At 34.7% G+C, this 10,433-nt stretch overlaps 2 protein-coding genes across 2 annotated transcripts; both read left to right on the top strand.

Moving 5' to 3' along the window:
- Window positions 1-738: 738 nt before the first annotated feature.
- Window positions 739-4,053, top strand: LOC131596667 (uncharacterized). The gene is made up of 12 exons (XM_058869395.1): window positions 739-1,105; window positions 1,188-1,308; window positions 1,420-1,501; window positions 1,896-1,966; window positions 2,228-2,269; window positions 2,371-2,495; window positions 2,716-2,809; window positions 3,060-3,156; window positions 3,235-3,413; window positions 3,498-3,603; window positions 3,693-3,779; window positions 3,864-4,053. The coding sequence occupies exons 1-12, from the start codon at window positions 853-855 to the stop codon at window positions 3,948-3,950; spliced, it is 1,344 nt and encodes a 447-aa protein (XP_058725378.1). The 5' UTR covers window positions 739-852; the 3' UTR covers window positions 3,951-4,053.
- A 709-nt stretch (window positions 4,054-4,762) lies between these two features.
- On the top strand, window positions 4,763-10,222 carry LOC131598644 (putative disease resistance RPP13-like protein 1). The gene is made up of 8 exons (XM_058871225.1): window positions 4,763-5,534; window positions 5,628-8,158; window positions 8,274-8,341; window positions 8,454-8,580; window positions 8,755-8,897; window positions 9,176-9,303; window positions 9,389-9,512; window positions 9,601-10,222. Exons 1-2 carry the CDS (start codon window positions 4,763-4,765, stop codon window positions 7,961-7,963), a joined length of 3,108 nt encoding a protein of 1,035 aa, XP_058727208.1. The 3' UTR covers window positions 7,964-8,158; window positions 8,274-8,341; window positions 8,454-8,580; window positions 8,755-8,897; window positions 9,176-9,303; window positions 9,389-9,512; window positions 9,601-10,222.
- The last annotated feature ends 211 nt before the right edge of the window (window positions 10,223-10,433 follow it).

Below are 10,433 nucleotides of genomic sequence, written 5' to 3'. Positions count from 1 at the left end.
AGGAAATATTATTTATTAACAGTTTTAATTAAGAAATATAAGTTTAAAGGTAGTGCATTGACAGTGGAAACTAACTTTACACATAAAATCAATCAAAATTCTTACACTTGCCATTGCCATGTCATATTAGTTCTTTTAAATTAAAATTGTATTTTAATTAGATACATAATTGTGAATGGTTAACAAATATTATAAATAAATAAAATAAAAGAAATTATTAAAAAAATAATAATAATAATAAATATTTGTACTTTATTTTTTCTTCTTCTTAATATTAAATAAAATATACACGAGATAATTATGTTTCAATAAAAAAATTAATTAAAATTAATATTTTTTAATATTATTAGAGTTAAAAGGTAGTGCACTGACAGTGTAAAATAGTTTTACACTGTCATCCAATAGAAAATCATAAATGTTTCATGTCATTAATTTTTTTTTAAATAAAAAAGTGGTTTAATTAAATACATGGGTGGTGATTGGTTGACAGTGTAAAAATATTTTACGTGCATCACCAATTTTCTCATATTATTATATAAAATTGAGAATAACTATAATATATTTTTCAAAAATTAAACAAACCAAGAGTTGAACCCGCAAATATTTTGTAAATTCTCCAACAACCCAAAAACTCACCAATGAATCAGAAAATAAAAAAAGTTGTACCCTAAATTTGTTGTGTTTGAGTCTGTTTCGGCTTCAGGGTTTATGACGTCATCATCATCGTCAGTATAACTGCACCCAAACATAATAAAACCAAAAAACATCAACTTTCATTCCGTTGAAGAATCTTCTCTATACCTATCATCTCTCATATCTACTACTATAGTGTTGAATTCAGAATTCAGAAAAATGTCTTCAACTGAAAACAATACTATCAAAGCGAGTTCCAGAGTCACATGGGAAGGTTGCAGCGTCGTGCTTGATATTGATACAAAAAACGGTCACCGTCTCGACTTCGCTCGTCTCACCCCTGCAGCGTCACTCTCACATGATCATAAGAATTATTCATTGAAGCCATTGATTGGTTGCCCCTTCGGTACTGTTTTTCAACTTGACACTTCTTCCGACCACGCTCCTTTTCTATCGCCATTCCAACCCAAAGGTAAGTCTATGTCACTCTTGTCTTTATGCTTCAACAATGCTACATTTGTTTTTACTTATTTCGTCGTCCATCTGACTTGTAGGTAATAATGTTAATAACATTGAAGAAATAAAAGATGATCGTGAGTCGAGGGACAACCGGTCATTGATCGACAATAATACTGCACAAACCCTCACTGCTGAAGATATACAACACATGAGAAGGTGAGGGTATCTTATTTTGTTTCTATAAATAAATACATCTTGCTATTTATGAATGAATTTTGCACAAACATATGAATGAATTTTGCAATCCACATCTTGCTATTTATGCAGACAGGGTGCCAAGGGTGATGACATAGTTGAAGCTGTCATTGCCAATAGTGCAACATTTCATAAGAAAACATCCTTCTCACAGGTATAAATTTAACTGTATAATAAACAGATTATGCAGTTTATTTTTAGAATAAAGGTGTAATTTGGTTATTGATAAATCTTATTTATTTTAATCTCTCTACAAATCGGTTCCAAGAATTGCTCACAACTCCACCCTTCAGGCATTTGTTGCTAGTGAGCCGAGTGTAAAACATTACTTATAAGGGCATTAAGATAATAATATTCGAATATAGTATTAGATGTGTGCATTTAACATTCTACATCAACTTCTTTATAAAGACCAAATTGTTTACATTGTGAAGGACAGAATCCATCGGGATAATAACAACACAAGTAAAATGAACATCTTTTAAAGACCAAATTGTTTACCTTGTCTTTATTTAGGGAGTGAACTGAAGCCCATGATATATGTGCAGGAGAAATATATAGATAAGAAGCAGAAGAAACATGCACCAAGGGTGCTCATGAGGCGTCCTGTTGCTCGAAGGTCACCTTTATTTTTAAGTTGTTGTTGTTATTATTATAACTGGATCTGTATATGATCTGGTTAGAGAAAACAAAAATATTTTATTTCTCTTTGGAGCATCTGGTTTTTGCTCTGATAATGGTTATTGATAATAAGTGCATGATCTGTACATGCTGTTGTGCCTTTTGGCACTATTCCACACAAAGAAGTTCAAGCATGATCATCTCTAAACAAATTGGAGTATCTACTAATGACTTATGGTTGTTATTTTATTTTTTTCAGCATATGTGAGGCCTATATCAAGAAGAATCTATTGAAAATTGGGTAAGCCGTATTTACCTTATGCATTTTGTATGTTAGATTTGAGCTATTCTTTTGGAACATTCTCACTTGATTTGATTTCTAACTAACTGTAACTGATTCAGGTTCTTGAGGGTGGATACATTGTCCCTTCTACTTTCAATGGCTAATGTTTCTTCTAATTCTGACGTTCTTGTTGTTGATATGGTTGGTGGCCTTCTTACTGGTGCCGTGGCAGAACGTTTAGGAGGTGTGATATAAATTTAAACTATGTTGGCCTTTTAGATATTGCTATTTTTTTTCATATGACGTGCAAAATACTTGAATCATCACAACAATGGGATTTAAAAAATTGTCTACAATGAGATTCTTAACCATCTTTTGATCGGAGTGATTGGTAGTTTGTGTTTTTATTATTAAGAAGCTAATAAGTTCATTAAGTTTTATAATCTAAAGCTAATGTTTTACAGGCACTGGTTTTGTATGCAACTCGTATCTTGGACAGACACCACATGCCATGGATATTGTGAATCTATTTAATTTAAGCGATGAAATCCGCAAGAGGTTAGCTGATATGTTTCATTGCAGTTTACCAATTATTTTTTCGGGTTAAAATCACAAACATTAATGCAATGAAATCTGCAAGAGGTCAGCTGATATGTTTCATGTTTTAGTATGTTACCGCCGCTGCACTGAAAGAGAAAGGATTATCCTTTTTAAAAGCTTTCATTCTTCATACAACTTGTTTGAACGTGCATGTACCAAAGTTTTGTTTCTTGCCTCTGGTGTTACTAACATCATTTATTCATTGCAGAATTGTAAGGTCTTCCATATCTGACTTGTTGTCGCCAAAGGAATCACCTCAACAAAACTCGAAACAAGATGTTGGCAGCGTGGAAAGCCAGTCAATTGTAAGTTGTACTTCCTTGATCTTATAATCAGTTCTATCTTACTGTTTGAACAATTTATCATACATTGCAATCTTGCAGGATCAAATGAGTGTATCAGTCAGCATGGAGGAAGCATCTCGTTTACCAGAAAATAGAATTTCTGATCTTGGTGCTGAAAATACCACATTTCCTGTTCTAAAAGCTCACAAAGCTATCAAGGCTGGAGAAAAGGCGTCTCAAGAGATCCTTAACTCGTGGAAGGAAAATGGTTTTTCTAGGTATTTCAACTTAAAGCTAAGTATTTGACTCACTATTAAAAAAATCATAATGTTTGATATTTTTTATATTATAAATTTGTACAGCCTAATTATTGCTGCACTAGACTTGGATACTTGGACAGTGGTTAGAGACCTCTTACCACTTTTATCTAACTCTGCCCCATTTGCTATTTATCACCAATATCTTCAGGTACTTTTGGTTCAATTAATTTGTTTTCTTTTATGCCAAGGATCAATAGTTGATATCGAAATCTTGTTTGTTTGCTGTATAAAATGCAGCCTCTAGCAACTTGCATGCACAATCTGCAGCTTGAGAAACTGGCAATTGGATTGCAAATAACAGAACCGTGGCTCCGTGAATACCAGGTATTAGTTATTGTTGTCAATTTCAATGACCAATTCTATGCAAATCTCCGATAACAATTTAATAGTATATTTGTTATTATGCAGGTACTTCCATCAAGAACTCACCCGCATATGAAAATGAGTGCATTTGGAGGTTACATTCTCAGTGGAACTAAGATCTGCAGCAGCTGATTCCAACTCCAAGATCTTCTGTCATGATTACACTTTTTTTTCAGCCAAAAGCTAAATACCGCGAATGTACACTAGTTATTTATTAATTACCTCAATTACTTTTGGTGAGCTTCAATATGATTTTTGTACTTTATTGTTTTTCTATTTTATTTCTTTTTTATCCAAAAACAGCAACTATTTCTCGAATACTTTTGGTACATCGCTTTCATAAATCTCAATAATAGTAGAATAGAATGGTCACTGTTATTGCTTAAATCTTAGTTGTGGACCTACCTCCACAAATAATAACCTCCTTTTCCCTATCCATTGTTTTTCTCCCCTATTTGAAATATTTGAGTAAATGTGCTTAAATAAAGTATTCGAGCAATCTTAAATGATTAGCATTTCCTAGTTTGGAATGAGGTCACACATTGAGCCAAAAATCTTTGCAATAGCCCAAATAATGCCATCCAGCCAAAGATTCTTAAAACTATCACTTTTCTAAACAATTTGACGTATTTCAACCTCTATAAACAAAGAGCCTTCGAACAAGCATCAAAGTCATCTAGTGTCTTAAAGTTAATATTTTCAATGTCTAGTCTATCCGCACGAACAAACTTAAAATGATTAAAAACAACTTCCTATACACCAACCACTCCTTCGACTTGCAATTTGCATCCTGTTAGTGTTAACATCAAGGCTCAGAATAGAAGGTACTTTCTTCCTTTTCGAAATAGTGACAAACAAATATAGTGAAAACCAAACAAATAAATAAAAACCATGAGTAATTGACAGCTATTGAGAAATAAGGTTTGAGCTTCGACTACTCAAAGATGGTGTTGAAAAACCTAGATGTAACACTGAAAATCCTTCAATCAGTACTTGATGATGCTGAAGAGAATCAGATCACTAATCCTGCGGTCAAGAAGTGGCTGAATATGCTGCATGATGTTGTCTATGAAGCTGAAGATTTGATCGACGAAATCAATACTGAGCATTTAAGGCGCAGAGTTGAAGCTGATCAGGTTCTTCAAAAGTTTTCTTCTTTTTTAAAAAGGTTTAATAAAGATATCAATTCTAAAGTGCCAAAGTTATTTGAAAAACTGCAACATTTGGGAATACAAAATCCTGGATTGAAAAAAGATAATTCCAACAGTGTTTGGAATGTAACTCCTACAAATTCTGTTGTGGAAGATGAATCTGCTATTTATGGCAGAGATGATGAAAGAAAGATACTTAAAGAGCTTCTGCTGTCGGAGGATGGTGGAAGTAAAATAGGAGTGATTTTCATTGTGGGTATGGGAGGATTAGGAAAAACAACACTGGCAAAACTCCTTTACAACGACCATGATGTTAGACATAAATTTATGGTGAGTGGGTGGGCACATATTCCACCGGATCTTGATATTTTCACCGTCACTAAAACCATTCTTGAGTCTCTCACGTCAAAAAGATATGAGACGGATGGCCTCAAGATTCTACGGGCGCAATTGCAACAAACCTTATCGGCTAAAAAGTTTTTGCTAGTGTTGGATGATATATGGTATGGAAGATATGTTGGTTGGAATAATCTCAATGATATTTTTAATCATGCGAAAGTAGGGAGTAAGATCATCATCACAACTCGAGATCAAAGAGTTGCACTACCCATGCAGAAACAATTCTATGTCCACCATTTAAGATCTTTGGAAACTTAAGATATTTGGTCTTTACTAGCAAGACATGCATTTGTAGAAGGAAACTACCAACAACATCCTAGTCTAGAAATAATTGGTACCGAAATTGCCAAAAGATGCGGTGGCTTACCATTAGCTGCAGTAGAATTGGGGGGTATTCTTCGCACCAAATTGTCAGAAAATGATTGGAGTGATGTATTAAACAATTGTATGTGGGAGTTGACAAATGATAAGGGGCAGCCAACTCTGCTATCGAGCTATCAATATCTTCCGGGTCCTTTAAAAAGATGTTTTGCTTATTGTTCAATTTTTCCAAAGAACTCAATCTTAGAAAAAAATATGTTGGTTCAGTTATGGATTGCAGAAGGCCTAATACCTTATCCCAAAGGTCAGAAAACTTGGGAAGAAGTAGCAGAAGAATACTTTGATAAACTAGTGTCAATGTCTCTGATACATCAATGTTCCAATGATGATGACAAAAGAAACTTTGAAATGCATGAACTCATCCATGATTTGGCTATGACAGTTTCATTTCCACATTGCTTTAGGTTGGACAAATATAGGCCGGATAAAAGGGTGCGACCTTTGTCATACAACAGAGAGGAATACGATAAATTTGATGAATTGCATGAATTAAAAGGTCTACGGACACTTTTAGCCCTGCCATTGCAAGATTCACCGGTGTCTTACTATTCAGTGTCGATTAAGTTACTTTTTGATTTGTTGTCAACAGAGACACACTTGCACGTGTTGTCTCTTTCACACTACCAAAATATCACTAAGTTGCCCAACTCTATTGGAACTTTAATATACCTGCGATACTTGAATCTCTCTGGCACTCAGATTAAAAGATTGTCTTATGAAATATGCAAGCTTTACAATTTACAGACGTTGTTGTTGTCAAAATGTTGGGAACTCATTGAATTACCAAAGGACATAGGGAAATTGGTGAATCTACGTCACCTTGACATTAGAGGTACTAAACTGAAGGAAATGCCTGTACAAATATCCACACTAGAAAACCTACGGACATTGTCAGACTTTATAGTCAGCGTTAAGGATGTCGGATTAAAGATCGGAGATCTGGGAAAATATCCTTATCTACGGGGAGGCCTTTCCATCTCACAACTTGAAAATGTAACTGACCCATTCCATGCCTTTGAAGCAAATTTGAAGTTGAAAAGAGAAGTTGACGACTTGGAACTTAGATGGTCTTACACTGCTCCTTTAAACTCACAAATACAAAGTGCTGTATTGGAAAAACTGATTCCGTCGACAGATTTGAAGGGTCTGATCATCTCCGGATATGGTGGAGACAAATTACCAAATTGGTTGGGCTATTCTATATTTAGCAACATGGTGAGATTGAGTATCTTAGAGTGTAGAAATTGTTCAGGGTTGCCATCCCTCGGAAAACTAGGAAATCTAAAAGAACTTTTTATTAGTAAGATGCAATCAGTTAAGAGTGTTGATATTGAGTTCTTTGGACGCGGGTCTCCTTCTTTTCAACCATTTCTCTCCTTGAAGACTCTGCGCTTTGACCATATGGACGAGTGGGAGGAATGGGAGCTAATTGGAGGTTCATCTCCAGAGTTTCCTAGTCTAACACACCTGTCTTTGGAATATTGTCCGAAACTCACAGGAACCATACCATGCGACCTTCCTAGGCTTACATATCTGTCTATGAATCTTTGTCCTGAACTCAGAGGGATGACACTCCACAACCTTCCTTCCCTTACTGAACTTGAGTTAACTGAGTGTCCTCTACTGATGGAGACAAGCCCTCCATTTGACGTATTCAGCCAGTTGACGATTTGTCTCAGTTCTCTTCAAAAATTGACTTTAAAAAACATTCCTTCTCTAACATCCTTTCCAAATGACGGTCTTCCCAAACCCTTACGTTCTCTCCATATCGATTACTGTGAGAATCTGGAGTTCATTTCTCATGAATCTTTTCACAATTACTCATCACTCGAGCATTTGACTATATCCAATAGTTGTAATCCAATGACTTCATTTACCTTGTGCTCTCTCCCAGTCCTCCAAAGTCTATATATTGGTGGCTGTAAACATTTAAAATCCGTATTAATTGCAGAAGATGAGTCACAGCAGAAACTCTTGTTTCTTAGAACCATCACAATAGAGTTTTGCAATGAACTAGAGTCGGTTTCCCTAAGTGGATTTCCCATTCCTAACCTCACTCATTTAACTGTGCGTCAGTGTGAGAAGCTTTATGCTCTACCTAGACCAATGAACAAACTAGAGAGCCTTCATAAGTTAAAAATTGATGGTCTTCCAAATCTGAAACCAGTTTCCAGAGATGAGTTGCCTCTCAGTTTACTTGTACTTCATGGATAACATCTTACAATTTCCAACACTCTCAAGCTCAAGCCATTGCGAGAATAGGGAAAGTTCCCTTCTTATCTTAAAGAACCGAAAGTCAATTTGTGTCCGTTATTTGTGCGGAGGAAGCGAGGGAAAGAGTGGCATAAGATTGCTTACCTTCCCACCATACTTATCAATTGATCATGTTCACATAAGTAACACTTACCGGTGAGTCACTGAAATATTTCTATCTGAAAATGTTGTATATGTACTATTTTGCAGCATGTGTTTTGTATTCCTTAGCTAATATTTTACAAAAATTTTATGGACATTGTGTTTTCAGATCTTCATGTTCTGCACCAGAAGAGCTTAGCGCAAGGGAATTAGAAAATCTTCTGAAATCAAGCCAAGGTATGATCCTTCTGTTTGTGTTTTTTAGTTGCTACTTTTGACGGTGAAAATCTGCATTTCTAGTTTTAGTGCAGTTCTAAGAATCCTTTTGACTGCATTTGGTGTTTCACAGTTTTTAAGAAGTGATAGATTGTAGAAAACAGTAAGTTGATCCAAGAACACGGGCCTTCTGACTTAGACGCACTTGCAAGTTCATCAAGTCTGTCAATTTTAGCTAGTCCATCAACAACACACCATAAGTTACAACAATCCAATTCCAATTTATTTTAAATATCTTTGTTATACATTGCAATATGAGGGAGGGGGTTATTTGTGATTGATATCGGCTTCTGTGTGGGTTATCAATGTATACTTCCCCTGCAATCTATGCATTTACTCTCACTCTAACCTGCATGTCTCGATCTGATATTTAGGTAATGTTAATAACACTGAAGAAATAAAAGATAGTCATTTCCAACCGAGTCAAAAGATGATCAACCCAATAGTTTGAGGGACAACCAGTCGACAATAATACTGCACAAAACCTCACTGGTGAAGATATAGAAGACATGAGAAGGTGAGGGAATCTTATTTTGTTTGGATTTTCAATGTTAATGTTCTTTCTTCACTTCCGACATGATGAGAAGGAATGATAATGTTTCACATTTTTCATGTGTACATCGTTTCTATATATTTGATATAGAAGTGTTATACAAATAAATCATCTCTAGTACCATTGTTGTCAATATGAATTCTGCACCCACGTCTTGCTTTTTAGAAATAAACTATCAAGTTATTATTTCCTTGCTATGCTTGGGATTCAGTAGTGAAAATTATGCTCTTATTTTTATGCAGACATGGTGCTAGATGTGTGCATTTAACATTCTACATCAACTTCTTTACAGAGGCTCACTGATGATACCAAATAATTCGAAGGGTGAACTCTACCAACTTTGTGTAAACCGAAACCCTCGGGATAAAAAGTAACATGAACATCTTTTATGGACCCAATTGTTTACTTTTTTTATTTATTTAAGGAATGAACTGAAGAGTTCATGATATGTGCAGGAGAGAAGACTTAAGAAGCAAAAGAACTATGCACCAAGAATACTTATAAGGCGTCGTGTTGCTCGAACTCTTACCACTTTTATCTAACTCTGCCCCATTTGCTATTTATCACCAATATCTTCAGGTACTTTTGGTTCAATTAATTGTTTTCTTTTATGTCAAGGATCAATAGTTGATAACAAAATCTTGTTTGTTTGCTGTATAAAATGCAGCCTCTAGCAACTTGCATGCACAATATGCAGCTTGAGAAACTTCCCATTGGATTGCAAATATCAGAGCCGTGGCTTCGTGAATACTAGTACCAGTTATTAGTTATTGTTGTCAATTTCAATGACCAATTCTATGCAAATCTCTGATAACAATTAAATAGTATATTTGTTATTATGCAGGTACTTACATCAAGAACTCACCCGCATATGAAAATGAGTGCATTTGGAGGTTACTTCTCAGTGGGACAAAGATCTGCAAAAGCTGATTCTAGCTCCACGATCTTTTGCCATGATTACAACTTTTTTGTTTAGCCAAAGGCTAAAAACGGTGAATGTGTACTAGATATTTATGTAACTATTTCAATTATGGGAGCCGACGGTGATGTTGGCATTTTGACTTTTCTAGTGTAGTCATTTTAATTGGCCAATCAAAACACTCTTCTATAAATTCTAACTTCCACATCATTAATTTATATCAATCATAACTGTGACATCATTATTATATATACTCCCTCCGTTCCTTTTTAAGTGTCACACTTGCCAAAATTTTTATTACCAAGACAACAAAAAAAGAACTAATATTTCCAACTTTTTTCCTAATTTACCCTTATCTTTATCATTTCTCTTTCATAAACACTCCTCAATTAACGTGTCAATTAAAAAAGCAGGGATATAATTGACTTTATATACCTATAAAGTGACAATTAAATAGAAACAATTTTTTTTGCCAAAAGTGACACTTATAAAGGAACGGAGGGAGTAAAACTTTCATTTATTACATATCAGTCCTTTCTAAAATTAATATTAAATTGAAAAACAAATTATTTTTCAAAATC

Source organism: Vicia villosa, linkage group LG4 (assembly GCF_029867415.1).
Source record: "Vicia villosa cultivar HV-30 ecotype Madison, WI linkage group LG4, Vvil1.0, whole genome shotgun sequence".
Lineage (NCBI taxonomy): Eukaryota > Viridiplantae > Streptophyta > Magnoliopsida > Fabales > Fabaceae > Vicia > Vicia villosa.
This window is presented reverse-complemented; position numbering and strand designations above follow the sequence as displayed.

Excerpts from the sequence above, each read along its gene's own strand:
- LOC131596667 (XM_058869395.1), top strand. The coding sequence starts at position 853 with ATGTCTTCAACTGAAAACAATACTATCAAAGCGAGTTCCAGAGTCACA. Across the intron at positions 1,967-2,227 it reads AGGCGTCCTGTTGCTCGAAG|CATATGTGAGGCCTATATCA; the intron begins GTCACCTTTATT and ends TATTTTTTTCAG. Across the intron at positions 3,780-3,863 it reads CGTGGCTCCGTGAATACCAG|GTACTTCCATCAAGAACTCA; the intron begins GTATTAGTTATT and ends GTTATTATGCAG.
- LOC131598644 (XM_058871225.1), top strand. The coding sequence starts at position 4,763 with ATGGTGTTGAAAAACCTAGATGTAACACTGAAAATCCTTCAATCAGTA. Across the intron at positions 5,535-5,627 it reads TAATCATGCGAAAGTAGGGA|ATATTTGGTCTTTACTAGCA; the intron begins GTAAGATCATCA and ends TGGAAACTTAAG.